This window comes from Miniopterus natalensis, chromosome 6 (genome assembly GCF_054644295.1).
Source record: "Miniopterus natalensis isolate mMinNat1 chromosome 6, mMinNat1.hap1, whole genome shotgun sequence".
Taxonomy (NCBI): domain Eukaryota; kingdom Metazoa; phylum Chordata; class Mammalia; order Chiroptera; family Miniopteridae; genus Miniopterus; species Miniopterus natalensis.
The window spans coordinates 64,937,174-64,955,316 of record NC_142086.1 but is presented as its reverse complement, the minus strand read 5'-3'; the positions used below and the strand labels follow the sequence as shown (position 1 = coordinate 64,955,316).

Below are 18,143 nucleotides of genomic sequence, written 5' to 3'. Positions count from 1 at the left end.
TTTCAAATCTCTTGAATGCTTATTATTAAAGGAGAAAGCTTCCATTATTGCCCCACATACTTATCAGGGAAATGAAACCTTTCCTTTTGCTTGAAGTGTTTTGACAGAATTTCTGAAAACAAGAAAGGAAGGGCCTCTGGGGGAAAGTGAACACGCCAGGAGAAGGAGCTGCTGGCACTCCTCCTCGGATGGCGCTTATTTCCAGTCAGTACTCACAGAGCCTGGTAGGTATCAGACAAAACCAGACCGCGACGAAAGCCATGAGCTCCTCACGCTACTTTTCTAAAGAGGCCCTTATTTTGCTGAATGACTGTAGTTTTTAGAAAAATTTATAGCGGTCTTTAAAGACATCTTAGACAACTCAAAGAATACATAATAATACAGAATAAGCCACATAACAAGGCAAATAATAAAACCACTCTTCTCTTTTGCAGTCTGCCTTTATTTTAAAGGAAGGGTTTTGCAGTAGAGACGCTAACAAAGCCCAGGGGCCTTCGAGTCGTCTCGTATTCTAAACCTGCCCTCTAGGCTGGACGTACCTGACGTCACGGGAGCCCAGAGCGGCGCCAAGGGTTTCTGAGCCTGGGATACACGGCTTGGCCAAGTGGGCCACCAGGCACACAGTGCCAAACCCTCGAACTCTGATGAGCTTACACAGGAACTTTCCAGTCAACAACTGTGCACGCAGATAGAACCGGACTAATTCCTTACACGGGTGGATATTCAATATAGATGCTCTGAGTGAATGAATAAGTGGTTTTGAAAGTCAAAGCATTGTCAAGTTGTCTCCTGGGGACAAGCTATGTTCCTAAGAACACTGAGCAGAAGAAAGGATAAGACCTTTTCTACTTCTCAAGAAAGAGAAGTAGAAAAATTATTGAAGGAATACTCTCTTCTCCGGTCCACGATAAAACTGGGAAGTGGCTGAAAAGGCTCTTTGAAGAACCCCCAAACCTTCCCTTCTGCCCAGGCTTCCTTACTTTGATCCTCCTGTCGCGTCCCCACTTTTACCCGAGACAAGCGTCCGCTGAAGCTCACGCTCCTGCCGTGACCTCCTCTGTACAACCCACGCCGGTGACAAGCCTGATGAACTGATTCACGCCAAGGTCTACGTGGCCGATACAGTTGAATCTCGACTCTCATCAGGATTCTTTACTTTTTAATAAAAGACCCAGAAATGAACCTTCAATGCTTTCATGTCTCAGGTACTTTCACAGTCGCAGGAACCTCCTAGTGCCCCTGCAGTCGCCCTGTGCAGCATGGGGGGCCCTGTGGTCACCCCACACTGGGCTTTGCCCACACCCAGAGCTATCGATGGGCTCTCAAGTTTTCACTGATTCCCAAACGACATTCCTCAGCCATAACCCGAGGAAGGAAGATGAAGAGACCAGTTTAATTCCAAGCTTTGCCTTGGCCGGAAAGAAGTCCCCTTCTCCTTAGTCTACTGAAAACAACTAAATCACAGGGATCTAGTTTATGTCAGGGAACACAAGTCTACATATATGACAGCCACGATACAGCCAACGGAAAGGCTCAGCTAAGGGCAGAAGTTTGAAATACCGACTCTCCGTGGTACGTTATAAAGCAGTGTAAAATATCTGTGGCCTAGATGTAGACTAGTCAGCGCTTGTTAGGAATGACTATAGTTCGAAGAATTGCTTATAGCCAATTATGATACGCATATCTGGTCTGGAACATATAGTTTGTACTGATTCCTCTGAAAGCATCTGCAAATTAAATTATTTAAACATGCTTATCATTAGCAGTTTAAATAAGTGACATTTATTTTGGCAAGAGATTGATTGTTAACTTGGCGGCTGTTTCCAGACAGATTATTGTCAGGTTATGACAGTGACTAACCTTGGAAGAAGGAGGGATTTACAGGGGATTATTCTGTTTACAGACCTCCAAGCTTGCATTTCTCCAAAGAGGCCAATAATTTTGTCAATGCCCAGGGACACTGGGAACCGAAAACATTGCAATGTTTGCATCTTTCTGACCTGATTTCAATAATAACCCCACATATGGAGAACTAAAAATGTTCTTCAAAAAAGGAATTTTTCAAATATACTCTTCAGAGGCTGTTTTGTTGGTAAATTGGAGATTTATATAGGAGAACATCTTAAAGGAGCAGAGTAATACAGGGTGGAGCACATGTAGGTTTACAGTTGTAAGTACTCAAAACACAGGGTTTTTTCTTGTATTATTATCTATTCATTATTGTATTTTTTTCTGTACGAACAACTGTAAACCTACTTTGCCCCACCCTGCATATTGGGAAGAGCTCTGAACAGAGCATTGGGAGATCTGGGTTCAAGTCCCAATTCTCATAAGATCACTAACTGAGTGCACACTTGCAAATGCCTCGGCCTCAGTTTCCTCATCTGAAAGATGAGGGTATTTCGAGATAATCACTTTGGTCTTTTGGTAAAAAGTCTACACACCATGAAACCCGCCTAAGTAGTATCAGCTTTTGCCCAAGGTTGTCCTGGGATCTGCACAAAGACTGCGGGTGTCTCTCCACCTACTGTGAGTCTGCCTCCAATTTTAATGTCTCAACTTTCAGCCACAATTCATGACAACAATGTCACCTGACATTGCAGCTATCGATGGAATAAGAACCCAAGATTATTTTTGATTACTGGCTAGAAGACTGGAAAAGAGGAGGGTTTTTGCCCGGCCAGGCGTGGCTCAGCGGTTGAGCGTCGACCTAGGATCCAGGCGATCGGGGTTTGATTCCTGGTCAGGGCACATGCCCAGGTTGTGAGCTCGATCAATGACTCTCTCATCATTGATGTTTCTGTCTCTCTCTCCCTCTCCTTTCCTCTCTCTGAAATAAAGATATATTAAAAAAAGAAGAAAAAAAAAGAGGAGGGTTTCTTGGAGATAGGGACAACTTTCACCTCTCTACCTAAACACTGCTTGGAATTTATTAACAAATTATCAGTTTATGATACACAGTTACAAGTCACAAATCCAGTTTCTATGAAACACCACAACAGGCTACAGAAACACCATAATGTAGCTACCAACATTCCATTTGGTTCTCTCTCTTGTTGAGAAGAAACTCCAACAACTAAACTTTAAGCAGTGTAGAAATGAGTAAGTCTGGTTCCTTTTAATCAGAAAAAGATGACCCAAGACAACAAATTAATATCTAGGTCTCTTTTAACATAAAAAGTTATCAGAATATGTACTTTGCAAAACATCTAAACTATAAGAAAAACAGAAATGTTTCCTAATTAGAAGCAAGAGTGAATTCAAAAGAATATAGAAAATGGTTTAAACATTTTTTAACAAATAAGCAATCAGATATGATGGGTGATTTCATTAAAAAGATTCTCATTAGAATGTCTTATTTTAAATTCAAATATTTTTTAGTTCTTCCTTTGCATTACATAAATCATAAGCCCAAAGCCACGTGAGAATTCTCTGAAAGACCCAGGGTGATATTTTGGACATTGTTTTGAAACACAATGAAGACGTAAGAAGTCATACCTTGAAATCGTATGTGGCATCTGGGTTTTCGTCACAGGCAATAACCTCTGGTGCCATCCAGTAGGGAGTGCCGATGAAAGTGTTCCTCCTGCCCACTGTTCGATCAAGCTGGGCACTGACTCCAAAGTCCACTGTTCAAGAGAAGGCAAAGGAATAAAGTCTATGGTTTTTATGATGATAAAACGAATGCGTATTTTTGTTAAAATAGACATAACAAAATTTACCATTTTAAAGCGTTGTAGTTCTGTGGCATTAAGTACATTCACATTGTTGTGTGATCATCACCACCACTGGATCCTAGAACTTTTCCATCTTCCCAGACTGAAACTCTGTACCCATTAAACAATACCCCCCCCCCCAGCCCCGGGCAAGCACCATTCCTCTTTCTGTCTCTATGAATCTGACCACTATAGGTGCCTCATATAAGTGGAATGAGACAGTATTTGTCTTTTTGTGACTGGTGTACTTCACTTAGCATGTTTTCAAGATTAATCCATGTTGCAGCATGTGTCAGAATTTCCTTCCTTTTCAAAGCTGAATAACATTCCACTGTACGCAGGTGCCACATGTTTATCCATTCATCTGTTGATGGACATGTGGGCTGCTTCTTCCTTCTTGCTATTGCGAATGTGTATTTTTAAACCGCACGTATCAATGGGTACAGTGTACCAAGCAGGAAATCACTAAGTGTTATATCTGGTTATACCAAGGCTTCATGGAAACCAATATAGCTGTTAAATAAAGAGCAGGCCTGGTTGCCACCATAAAGGGTAATATTTAAGGGATTCAAAGACAGTGATTAAGAACTAAGCTTCTGGATGGAGTGAGCCTGCACAAGTTTGCAGCCCGTTTCTGCCACTTCCTAGTGATGTGACCTAAGGCTAGTAGGTGAACCTCTTTGAGCTTCTGTTTTCTGATCTATAAAATGAGGGTGATGTTATCTACATAGATTTGCTATGATGTTTTTGTGAGATAATCTTTTGTAAAAGTGCCTTATATAGGGCCAAGGGCATAATATATTCTCTCAACACTAACTGTTAATTAGTGATGAATAAATATTCTGAGAATACCTTATCTAGTCACTACATATATAACTGCTTTCCCTGTATAATGTATGCTTTGGTTTTACAAGGAATATGCGAGAGGTCAAAGTTTGGCTGTAAATGCTAAATAAGGAAAAATGAAAATTACATATATATTTAACAAGAAAGGTAAGAACAAATGTTTGGAATATAAAAATGGGAGGTATTTACATCTCTGAAAATAAGCAATCATACTGACAGTGATTCTTTTCTAGAAGACAAATTGTGCGTCCTATGAGATATCTGTCAATTTACGCTCTTACTCATATACATCAAGCACACAAATGTACATGGCGATTCTCTGCCATATCTGGGCAGTCTCAGATTTGTTGTGGGAAGGGCTCTACTGCACAGCACCAGAGAAAGGGTTCCCTCAGGGACAGCTCTGGCAGATGGAGCTGGGATCATTGGGATGCATATCAAGTAGACTATTGGGCATCCATTTTACACAGGAGCCCTAGGTAATAATGAAATCAATGTAAATTTAACTTAAAACATATGGGAATACAGAAGGAATTTATTATTCTAAATATGTCTAACTGTGGATATTTTTAATAAAAAGTGAGTCACCATTGTTCTGTTACAGCAACAATGTAAACAAACAGTAAGATATAGGAAAACATTTCAAGGTCAGTCACTTCTAATCTAAAGGGTCTGTGCTTCAAAAAAAACAACCACCTAATTTCTGTACATTGATCAAGCACATGGTTCTATTTAGCACACTGCATACCAATTCACTCCTCCAAGTGTTTTTAGGAAATTTTTGTTTTTGTTTTTGTTTTTTCAATCCTCGATTGAGGGTATTTTTTCCATTGCTTTTCAGAGAGAGTAGAAGGGAGAGGGAGAGAAACATCGATGTGAAAGAGACACGCTGACTGGTTGCTTCCTACACGCACCCTGACTGGGGCCAGGGATCAAGCCTGCAGCCGAGGTATGTGCCCTTGGCCAGAATCGAACCTGGGACCCTTCAGTCTGAAGGCCTAGGCTCTAACCACTGAGCCAAACCGGCTAGGGCTAGGAAATGTTTTTGAAATAAACAGAGAAACATTTTCTTTTCCATTCTTAGTACAAAGACCTCCAAATCCACAGTGACAAATTTACATTCATTACAAGAAAACAAAACCAAACCCCAGCTGTTGAAATCATCTCATCAATTCCAGAAATTCTTAGGCTCCCTGGGTTCTGTTCTTACCTAGTTTAACTTCTGCATTTTCAGTAAGCAAGACATTCTGGCCTTTAATATCGCGATGAATCACTTTATGCTGGTGCAGGTGACTCAGCCCCTGCAGCGAGGGAGAGTTGCAAAGGGTTAATAGGAACATAAGCCAAGATGCAAATAAACTATTTCAGTTGTTAATGATCCAAAAAAGATGTAGACTCATCCAGAGATACTTTCATTATTATATTCACATCTTTCATGTGCTCACAGTGCTGCTCTGAGCCATAGGCAATTGATCAATATGAACTGGAATAGAGAGGCGGCCCCTGCAATGCATGGTGCTGTGATGAGAGAAAAGCTTTCATACCTGCTTTGATCTCAGCAACCACAGAAGAGATGATACGGTTCAGTGTGCATGAGAGTTCAGCTAACAGCACTATCAAAAGTGAGGATGCCCGTCTTTGCTAGTTTGTAACAGGAACATCCATAGAGCCTATGTACAGAAAACTAACCTGATTCAACAGAATTCTCCACTTGGGGGGGGGGGCGATGTTTGAATTTAAAAAGTTATCTTCTATTACACAAATTTAATTAAGCACAATAAAGTATTTTAAAGTAAGTAAGCACAAAAAATTACTTTTCTTATCTAGTTAGTTTGGCGGAAGGTATGCATCAAGCAGATTAAAATGTGCAGTTTTCATTGCATATTAACACCCCATAAATCCTTAAAAGAGGAATTGAAAATCCCATTCCCTCCTTCAACACCAACGTGGTTGGAAGGGGATACCAGAGCACATAAGTGAGCCAGAAGTTGTATTTGATGAGATCATATGATGCACGGAGGGTCATCTCTGAAACTTCTTGTGATCAACGGTCCCTTCCAATGACTCACCTCACCTCAAATGCCAGTATCATTCGGGAGAGTGAATGCATTGGAAGAAGGAAGAAAATAGCTGTTTTCAAACATTTTTAAACTAGGTACTGAGGGAGTCATGGGATGACCCCTCCCTGCTGCTTTTAGAACCCTGACGATCACAGGCCCGACCCCCTGCAGGCGAACTGTGCAGGACCAGCCCCGAAGGCCCAAAGGCTCTTGGTACCCACTGGGTGGTCTGGATGACTAACAAAATCCACCACGCTTTCTCTGAATGAGGAAAATTTTAAGTCAGAAATTCAAATTAAGTTTACATGATGACACATCCACACTTGGGGATAAATGTCAGATTTGAAGATTAGCAACTGTACCTCTGTGTTTCCCCCTTAAATTTTGTTTTGTGTTATGTTTGAGAAATATTTTTGTCTACTGCAAAGCCATGGAGATATTATCCTATGTTTTCTCTTTAGAGCTTTATATTTTATATCTTTCACATTTACGTCCATAACCCAGCTAGAATTAATTTTTGAATATGTAATAAGCAGGTGTCAAGTTTTTACACGGATATTCCATTGACCTTATTTACTGATAAGAGCGCCCTTTCCCCAGGCATTGCAGCAGTTCCTTTGTCATAAATCAGGTGCCCTGGGTCTGTTCCTGGGCTCTCGATTCTGTTTCCTTGGCTATTTGTCTATTCTTGTGACAATACCACTTTGTTCTTCTTCTTTTTTTTTTTAATGTATATTTTTTTATTTCAGAGAGAGGAAGGGAGAGGGAGAAAGATAGAAACATCAATGATGAGAGTCATTAATCAGCTGCCTCCTGCACGCCCCCTGCTGGGGATCAAGCGCAGAGCTGCAGCCTATATCTTCCAGCTTTGTTCTTCTTCTCAAGGTTGCCTTGAGTATTCTTAGCCTTTTGCATTTCCATATAATGTTTTAAAATTCAACTTGTCAAAATTCAGAGATGTACCTAGAGTGATTTTTGTAAGGAGTTCAATGAAACCATGATTCAAATTGGAGAGAAATAACATCTTTACAATACTGAACATTCTAATCTGTGAACTGGTATACACTTCCATTTATTAAGGTCTTCTCTAATTTCTCTCAGTAATATTTAGTAGTTTTCAGTGCAGAAGTTGTTTACATCTTTCTGTAAATTTATTTCTAAGTATTTGATTTTTATGCTATTATAAATGTTGTAATTTTAAAATACCATCATATATTTTCTTTTTTGTCATTGTGGTTTGAATTTAATGAGTAAATATCATTTGTAATGCCTTTTGTCCTTCCTAACTTCCATCCACCTATCTATCCATCCATCCATCCATCCATCCATGCATCCATTCACAGCACATAATCTCTCTCTCAAAGGTGTATCTTGGACACATTGTAAAGACAGTTTTAACTTTTGTTTCCTCAAATTAAGAAGGCAGAAGTTATAAATAAATAATGACTGACAAGCAGATCTGGTAAGAATGCTCAGTGGGCATATAATAGCCTCCATATTAGTAGCAAAAGATAATTAAACTAGTCTGAATGACCAACTACCTTCTTCTCCTTGAACTGAGCTTGGCAAATATGACAGTATTCCCAGATTGCCTGATTGTGGGATTTGTGTGCAAAACTAGGCAAACAGGCACAGTCTTGTCTAGCTATTTTGAATGATCAACTCTCAAAGAATTTTTTTAAACGTAAAATCAGATAAGCTAGGTTCTATGTACTGAAATGGCTAAAATCACACAATCCTCAAATTAGTTATAAACTTTCATAAATGGAAAATGCAAATGAGTGATCAAAATATCTCTAAAACGATCAATTTACTAAGTGGGACGCCATCTTTAGGATCTAAAATCAGATTTCCAATAGGAAACACCATTGGAAATGAATCCCTTGTTAAAAGAAATCACCCAACGTCAACTGAATTGAGAGCGTTCATGGCTTATTCAGAATGATCCTTACTTCCACTAGAACAGACCACAACAAACTACCATTACCACACATCACCATTAGAATAAAGCTTTAGAGGTTTCCAATACGTTTATGAATTTCAGTGGAAGGTTAGTACAAACTTCAACACCTCCCACAATATCCTGTATTGTTACTTACTCGTAAGATCTCCCTGCAGATGTACGCAATCCACTCTTCCTTCAACGTGTTACCTTTCGTGTTCTTGATCAGGTCAGTGACAGAGCCAGCTCCACAAAACTCCATCACCAACTGGCAAAGGAAGCACATATGCCATTATTATAATTACACTTCTCGGCTTCCACGGGATTGAGTTAAGAAAGCATAAGGTATTCCAGCTGAATGCTTTGGAATGTCATGCCTCCAAAGAAAAAGGAATTGTTTTCATAAAACAATATATGAGGCATAAACATATATCTTCATTTCTTCCCAAAATGATAGAAAGGAAAGGTTGTTTTTAATTTTGTAATCTGAAAACTATAGTTGGAAATTGAGGAAAATCTCCATATTCTATGTATTTTATAAAACGAAGGCAACTAGGCGGTTGAGATGTAGTTGAGAATATCTGTTTTTATCCAGCAGCTGAACTCATCCTTCCTACAAAAGTAGGATCGTTCCCCGTCTGAAAGAGCTATGGTGGTCTAGGCAATACAAGTGCATACTGTTTATGTTATTGGTTTGTAAGTGGCATTGTAAGCTGTCAGAGTAAAGACTATCTGTTTTTAATTAAATTCAGCAAATGTTCCCAGGAGGCTGTACACATAAAATAAATTCAATAAACAATAAGCTCTAATTTAGCACCTTTCATCCAAAAAGCTTCAACTTCCCAATAAATATGAACTCATTACAGTATCCAGCAGCTTTATAAAATAGGCAGAAAATAAACACCTCCCTTACTTAACACAGAAGTAGAGACCAAAAGAGGAAAAGCAATCTATCTGCTTTTATATCCATTTTCTTGGATTAGAGAAACATATCCATTTCCATACTTTCTCCCTCTTCTTCAAAAAGTCTTCAATAAAAGTCTCCTTACTGGGTACTTATATCTTTTTGTAATTACATAGCAACAATTCAGAATAACTACCAATCAATCTTTGACCTGACACTGGAAACAGAACTAATATGGGGTCATAATGAAATCACATTAATGATTTTGGCTTTGTCCAAATGTACATTCCTAATATCAGCACCATGTCACCAGGTCCTAAAAGATATCCCAATAGGCTGTAAAATATTCAGGTAGAAATTATGTTTTCTTTCTTTCTGTATGCCTAGTTGAAACTCAATAAAAACTCATGAAATAATGCCTCTTCTAACTTGTCATCTTATGATTCTACACAGGGCAGAGAAACCCTCCCATGTTCTTCAGAGCTTTTGTAAGGAAATTTGAGAATTGCCACAATAGATCACATTCCAGCCCAATAAGAGTTGTAAAGTTATCATATATGATAACCAGGAACCTATTAAAGGCCATAAATTCATGTTAGAAAGAACTAAGGAGTCAATTTGAAGATGTTCTCATTGGCCAAAGATGGGATAATTTTAGTATCAATAAGAATAATAACTTCAGTATCTTGAAACACATTAAATATGCTTAACTAAAGGCATTAATCAAGACACTCCTCAAAAAGAATACAACTGGCACCGTTTCAAGAAAATCAAGAAGGAACTTCTTATTTTGAGAACTGGTAAATAAAGGAGGGGAAATTAAGAATCTACATTGCCTTTCCTGTACAAGTTTTACCACTGGGTAATTAAATAACAAAGAGATAAAGCTTCCATTCATGAAAAGCAGGTATTCCATCTAATAAATGAAGAAGACAAATAGACTTAGAAAGTCACTATTTCACAACCTCTAATAAACTAATGGATTTAGGAACTGATCATCAATGGCTGCTAACATAAAAACATAAGAAATAACCACTCTGATTTGCCTTTTGATTAGAAGAACGCATCATCTAAGGGTAGTCTTGTCAAAACCAAAACAAAATAAAACAAAAAATCTCCCAAATCAGAATCTGACGAAGCTTCTAATTCCAACTACCAATTTATAGAAATTCAGAGGACTGAGAAACATGTTACACCATGGGGACACAATCAACAAATCTGGAATAAGAAACTCCACAGGGAAAATGACCCATTTACTTCAACAAATAAATTGCAGGAAGGAAAAAAAAGATGGAGAGGAAATCTATAAATTTAAAAATGTTTTAAAAGACATACCAACAAATTGCAATGGATGCAACTTACCTGGATACTAATTATTTAAAAAGTTGTTAAAATGTTTGAGACAATCTACAGATTAGATATTTGATGATACTAAAGAAATGTGGTTAATAACTTTTAAAGTGTGATAATGGTACTGTGGTTATATAAAAAAGTTCTTACTTTTGGAGAGCCAATCTACAGATAAAATGATATGATACGATGACAGTCTCTTCTACAAATTTTGCTAAGACAACTGGATATCCACACGTAAAGGAATAATGTTGAACCCCTACTTCACACCGTATATAAAAATTATCTCAAAATGGATCAAAGACCTAAGTATAACAGCTAAGCTGCCCGGGCGGGCATGACTCAGTGGTTGAGCATCGACCTAGGATCCAGGAGATCACGGTTCGATTCCCGGTCAGGGCACATGCCCGGGTTGTGGGCTCAATCCCCAGTCGGGGGTGTGCAGAGGCTGCCGATCAATGACTCTCTCATCACTGATGTTTCAGCTCTCTCTCTCCCTCTCACTTCCTCTCTCTGAAACCAATAAAGATATATTTGGGAAAAAAAAAAAAAAGAGCTAATGCTATAAAACTCTTAGAACATAGGGGTAAATCTTCATGACACTGGATTTGGCAATGGTTTGTTAGTGATGACAACAAACTCACAAACAACAACAAAAATATATAGATAATTTGGATTTCATCAAAATTAAAAAGTTTGTGCATCAAAGGACACTATCAAGAGAGTGAAAAGACAACCCACAGAATAAAAGTAATTGCAAATCATATCTAGTAAGGTCTAGTATCCAGATATATAAAGAACTTACAACTCAACAATAAAACATCAACAACACAACTTTAAACGGGCAAAAGACTTGAATAAACACGTCTGCAAAGAAGATACAGAAATGACTAACAATCACATGAAAAGATGCTCGATGTTGATAGTCATTAGGAAAATGCAAGTTAGAACCACAATGAGATAGCACTTTGCACCCACTAGGATGGCTATACTTTTAAAAAAAAGGTAGAATATAACAAGTGATGGCAAGGATGTGGAGAAACTAGAGCCCTCAAACACTGTTGGGGGAAATTTAAAATGATGCATTCACAGCACAAACAGTTGGATGGTTCTTCAATAAGTTAAACATAGAATTACCATGTGACCCAGCAGTTCCACTTTTAGATATATACCCAAAAGAATTGAAAACAGTTGTTCAAACAAAACCTTGCATCTGAATGTTCAAAGCAGCACTATTCACAGCAGACAAAAGGTGGAAATAACCAAAATGTCCATCATCAGATGAATAAACTAATGTGGCATACCGTAGAATATAATTCAGCTGTGAAAACAAATGAAGTTCTGATGCACGACACAACACGGACGAATCTTGAAAACATGCTAACGGAATAAAGCCAGAGCAAAAGAAAGCTACATGTTGCACAAATCCATCTATGCGAAAAATCCAGAGTAGGCAAATCCATAGAGACAGAAAACAGACTGTTGGCTGGTTGCCAGGCACTAGAGGGGGGGAAGAATGGGCCTGTCCACCTGATGGCTATAGTTTCCTTGGGAGCGACAAAGTCACCGGAACCAGACAGAGGTGATGTCTGCACAACACTGTGTACTTAATGCCACTGACTTAGACCTTTTAAGATGGTTTAAATGGTAAATCTTATGCTATGTGTATTTTACCAGAATTTTTATATATATATACACACATATATATATAATGAGAAGATTTGTTTCAAAATAATGGTAGAAGGGAGAGGAAGTAGATAGGGCAAGATTGGCCATTGATTACTGGTTGTTGGGGCTAGTCGGGAGGCACACGGGTGGTCATTACATTGTTCTGAATACTTTCTGTATTTTAAGGGTTCTCCACAAAGTTCTAAAAATTCCCATTATGTAGCATACCATAGTTCAATGGCAGCAAGAGGGACCCAAGAAAGGTCCTTGGGTAGAAAGAAAAGAAAGAATATTTTCTCAAGTGAGCAAAACATGTTTGTGCCTCTTTTCTGAATCCCATTTTGAAAAACACAGTGACCAGGCCTCCCGAGATGCATCCACTGCTCCTGTATCAACTGGAGAAAATGTCCCACCACTGAGCTCTATTAGGCCATGTAATTATAGTTCCCAAGGAAAGCAGTGGAAGCCTGGTGACTCTGGTCTTTTAAAATTAGATTGGACAAAATACTTTCAAATATTCAGTAGGAAACAATCCTGCTCTAGCCAGGCACTAATGTCAGTGATTTCTATAATTTGCTTCTCCATTCAGCTCCAGCTGAAGGCTGCTAAATTCTTTTCATCTCACTGTGGAACAAAATGATTGTTAAATTATGTAGTGGGATTTTATTTTTTTAAAGAAAAAGAATGAAAGAAACCAGCATTTGCTAGCAATCGGTTCCCACAGCCACACAGCAACACTGATAATTATTGCCACCACACAGCGGGGACCCTCCCTCACCACAAGTAACCTCATCACATTATTAAACAGAAACAGGGCTCAACATGCCAAGATCAGCAGTGGTAAGTCAATAACTTCATATGTCACAAGCAAGAAATAATGGATCATTAATATTCTTCCTCAAAGAAAGTTCTCAAACAGTTGACACTGGGGTAAAATACTTGCTAACATTTACTGAGAATCTACCACATGCCAGGTACTGGGCTAAGTGATGTGCAACTGTTGTTTCATTAGATCTCCTTCCCCTCAATTCCCTTTTTATCATTTATTTGCAAATAAAGGTTAGTTATGGTCTGCAGCCTTATCCACATACTCATTAAATAACAAGAGCAGGGTTGAAAGCGTGGTGCTCTCTCAAGTACAGCTATGTGAACTTGGGCATGTTCTCCAACCACCCTGGGCTCAGCACCCTACCACCATCACTATGAAACACAACATAAAAGCATCAACCTCAATGGTTTGCTGTGAACACTAATTGTATCTATGAATATAAAGTTCCTAGCAGCCAGAAATCTTGAACAATACTTATTATTTTTCTACTTTTTCGTCTGTTTGCGTTATTAAAAAGTTTCCAACTTAGAAGATAGCATTGATAGCTCCCCAAGATCCCCTTCCTTTGGACGGTGCAGAAATGGCTCCTATAAAGGGCACTGGACACGTGTTTCTAAAACCTCTGTTAGTGAAAGAGTACCGAGGACACCTGTCTTTTTTTTCAAGCTTGTATGACACAGCAAGAAGACACAGCGGTGTGTGCCAGGACACTGGATCTTTTTGTTTGGAAGGTTGGGGAGACAGTGGTGGTGGGATCTTAAAATTCTCACTCCGACACCACCTACATTACTGGGTCAGAAAATGAAATACACATGCATGTCACCTGGGGAGAGAGAAGGAAGGTGAAGTTGAAGGTGAGGAGAGGGCTGTGCTCAGGCACGGTGGGGGTGGGCTCTGGGCCACACAGTGTAGCGCTGCTCAGATATCAGGGAAAGGGTGGCATGAATTATTGGACATGGGTAGTTACTGTTATCTAAATGAAAGTGGTTCACTTTTAAAAACACAGAGTTCTAACATATATTTCACAATTTGCATGGTTGCTTTTCACATGTTTTTGTCCATAGTCTTATCTTTCTGATGAGCAAGATGTTTTCTCCTACAGGCTGTGGGAGAAGGGTGCTTACTGTGCCCTCCTGTGCTTTTCCCTCTCCAGCCGGTACTTAAGGAAAGGCTCTTGGCCTTAGCTGATCCCAGAAGCTCCATCTGAGCCTGCCCTGAGCTCACCTCCTCACCCAGTCTAGAGGCTCTGGATGATTTCCAGGGTCCCTACGGTATTCACTCACTTGCTAGCTAATTGGTTTTAAGCTCCTGTAACAAGGAACAAAGCTTTAAGTTATTTTAAAACTGCAGGCACTAGCCCAGAATTACCTTAACAGGAACCCATTCCTCCCAAATGTCACTAGTCAGTCACCCTTAAGAATAAATGACGACTAACATCCCTTCTCTTTTATAGTAAGAGGAGGCAGGGGTGGGGAGGAGACGGGAGCAGGACCATGAGGGCCTGCCTGAAATGAGAGAAGTCTGCACCATGAAATTGAAGAGGCACCCTAAGGAAAGGACAGAAAGATAAATTTCCAAGAATTCACAACTCTGCAAAGGATCAGCCTATTGACCTTGAAGGTCCAGAAACTTCAGCAAGGCATAGGATATTTTTATCATGTGTGGCTGGGAATAGCCGCAGAGCTCATGTGCAAGATTTATGAAGGTGTAAACAAAACCCAAACTCAGTACTTTGTTAAACAATGAGCTTCATTCGCTAAAGGTAGTTTAAGTCTAACGATTTAAAATGTGCATAAAAAAGTACAAAAATTGGTAGGTATACATTTATCATTTCAATCAACTAATATAAAGGTAAAGTAAAACCGTTGGGGATTTCAAATTTGGAAAAGCAACCTAAACAGCTTTTTGCATTCATTTTTAAACTAGCATGCATTTGGCTGGTGGTGGTGGTATTGGTGGGGGGAATAACCCCAACTCCCCTGGCTCCTGGATTATATTTTTAGACTTGAAAAGAGAATGCTTAAACTACAAATTCTAAGTCTTCTAAAGATAAAAAGATGAGTCTCGAGGATATGAAGTCCCAAACTTGGTCAATAAAGTTTCTGGGTAATGAACAATTTTGTATCTTGAGAATGACAACGGCAGTTTGAATATACGAGCCAACTGGTATTTTTAGCAACAAGAAGCCTGCCCGAAGCACAGGGGCCCTGGCAACGCTCTCCAGTCACCCAGGTCTAAGGAGATGTCCATCTCAGAGCCAGCGTGGCGGCATTCAAGGCATGAGAGAAGTTAGCTACCTCTTGCAGTTGTTATCTGGTGCTGCATTTCTCAGTAAGCATGCAAGATATTCTAGAGAATTTTCCTGTTAGGGGCAAATCATTCCATGTCCATTTGGGCCACTGACTCAATCACAGAAACTAGCCTAAGACTATAAGAAATTTACAACTTGACCTCTCAAAATGTTACACTCGAGTTTCTATTTTGAGGTGGGGATAAGGGAGCAAGTTTTCAGACGAGTTAAAAATAGAAAAGGAAAAAAAAAATACTGGCCTTAGAGGACCTAGGACTAAGCAACTTGGTAGCTGAGGATTTTGAGAAGCACAATGCAAATAGGAATGTAGACTTTGAGACAAAATTAATCTAGAAAATGAATAAGAGGGTTGTATAGACTATTCGCAGAATAACTTAGGGTATACATAAGGTCTTCCTTTAGCTAAGGTGAAAAGCAGTTTAAGCACAGTTCAAATGAAATTCACTGGGATAAAAGAAGAAATCATTTTTACAGTCTTGTCACAGAATCACCCATTAATCCATAAAAATGGTTCTATAAAAGCTAAATTCAAGCCCAGTGGCAGAGTATTAAGTGTAGCTTTAACTCTGTGTTTGTATCTAAGTAACTTATATTTTGTCTCTATAGGTCATGCTGCAGGGCAGCACTGAAGCTGGGAGACCTCATAATCAACCTTCTGTTATCTTAGGCACTTTTATATTTACCAAGTCCAGCCTTTTAAAGCGTTCTGCTCACAAACAGTAAGGTTCAATGACTTATCCAGGCAAGTGACTTGGCTTCTACACATGAAGGAAAGGCATTCTTTAGTTATAAAGGTGACAGACATGGATTGAAACAATGGGCCCCCCCACCCCTTGCCCAAATGATAGCCTCATTTCTGATGCACAGAAAAGAGAAATTTTAATTAACTGTTCAAAAGACTCAGCAACAGGTGGTTGAATTTTTAACTGTGGTATTCGCAACACTTTACATTTAAATCTTAAAACAACCAAAATGTTAGTGGACATGATTTTTGCCAAGCCAAGATGTTACAGCAATGTAATCCAAACTACAACGGATTTAGGTCTGGGGGCTTGACCAACATCACTGAAGATTCTAGAAAGTTATCCTCATTGGTGGTGGATGACATCATGCCTTAGTCCGTCTCAGTATATCATTCCCAGACGACCTTATACAGGGCATGGACAAGGAATGAAAATGCATGAAGTTGATCACCCTTGGCAGACAACAGGGGTGATGGGACCCTGGTTCAAACTGGAGTGGGCATGTGCCCTTTAAATAGCGGTTATCCTGCTCTAACATACCATGGCTATTTGGGATTTTAGGCCTTATATTTCTGATTTTTTAAAAGATCATTTGATTTTTGAAAACCTTTTAAGGAATCCAGACTTTTGTGTGAAACTGCTCAATTTTTTCTAATGTTGGCATAATTTCACAAACATCGCCTTATGTGAAGCATTTACTTGAACAGCATTTCGCCTCCAGGCCGCCAGTTTAAAACTCAGACCTAGTCCAAAGTTATCCTTTTTTATAAGGAAGGAACTAAACACTAGAGACCCAAATGCCAGGTTTGAATCCAGGTGCTAGATTCCAGGCAGGGTTTCAGCTACCTGCTAGAAAATTTGTCCCTAAAATGCATACAGTATGACTTCTTAACTCTGAGCTCTGCAAGTCTACACTGTCACAACCTAATAAATGGGTTATTGAGTCATTTCAGTACAATAATCTATTTTACTCAACCACCCTACATTTGGAAAGCTAATCAGAAATTTATTTCCTTTTATAACACATTCTAGCCCTGTGGTGGTATCAAAAGAGAAAACAAATTACATGTGATTTCACTTTTCTAATTTTAGAGAAATCAGAAATTTTTTTTAATAGAATTTCTCGCTCACGCCGTGTCCGAATGGCCCGGCGCCGAGCGGCAGCGAATGAGACGGCAGTGCCGCGAGCGGCAGAGCTCGCCACGTTTCCCAGAGATCGGGATCTTTATTGAAAGAGCTCTGTTTTGATTTCCGGATCAGGCCCTGAGCCGTTGATAAGGGAGAATCACTTGGCCATTCTCAGAAGTAGCTGTATTTCCACAAAGAGCTGGTACTAAACAAGAGTTTATCTCTACAGCAAGACTGATAGAATTCGCACCGATTATAATTCAATCAGACACCTGAAGCAGAACATATATTGGCTGGTGGGTTATGTGCAGGCATCTGTCTTCCAGCCACGGCAGAAAGAGTAGCTGGGAAATATTTTCTGTAGTCTGAATGCTGGGGATACATCTTAGAAAGTGCTGTTCTCTTGGTTGCTAGAGGCTCTATCTCTATATAATCCATAGTAATATTTTATATAAGTGTAATTCTAAGAGAAAGCCATTAGCTAAAGTGTCAACTACCTGTGACCTTTGCAGTTATTTGCTAAAGCACTCCCCAAAGGCTGAATGTACTTTTCTAAGTGTATTACCTAGACTGCACACCAGTCTTACAAGCAGCTGACAGGTGTAACTATCCCCTTTGAAAGTTGGGGAAACTAATGAATGGAGCT

General features: G+C 39.3%; 1 protein-coding gene across 1 annotated transcript in view; it reads right to left on the bottom strand.

Moving 5' to 3' along the window:
- TNIK (TRAF2 and NCK interacting kinase) overlaps window positions 1–18,143 on the bottom strand; it is a 298,718-nt gene that overhangs the window by 91,679 nt on the left and 188,896 nt on the right. The window contains exons 5-7 of the mRNA XM_087818327.1: window positions 8,722–8,832; window positions 5,773–5,863; window positions 3,499–3,629 (exon numbers count right to left, since the gene is read on the bottom strand). Of these exons, the coding sequence (XP_087674453.1) occupies window positions 3,499–3,629; window positions 5,773–5,863; window positions 8,722–8,832 (333 nt within the window). The remainder of the gene's footprint in view (window positions 1–3,498; window positions 3,630–5,772; window positions 5,864–8,721; window positions 8,833–18,143) is intronic.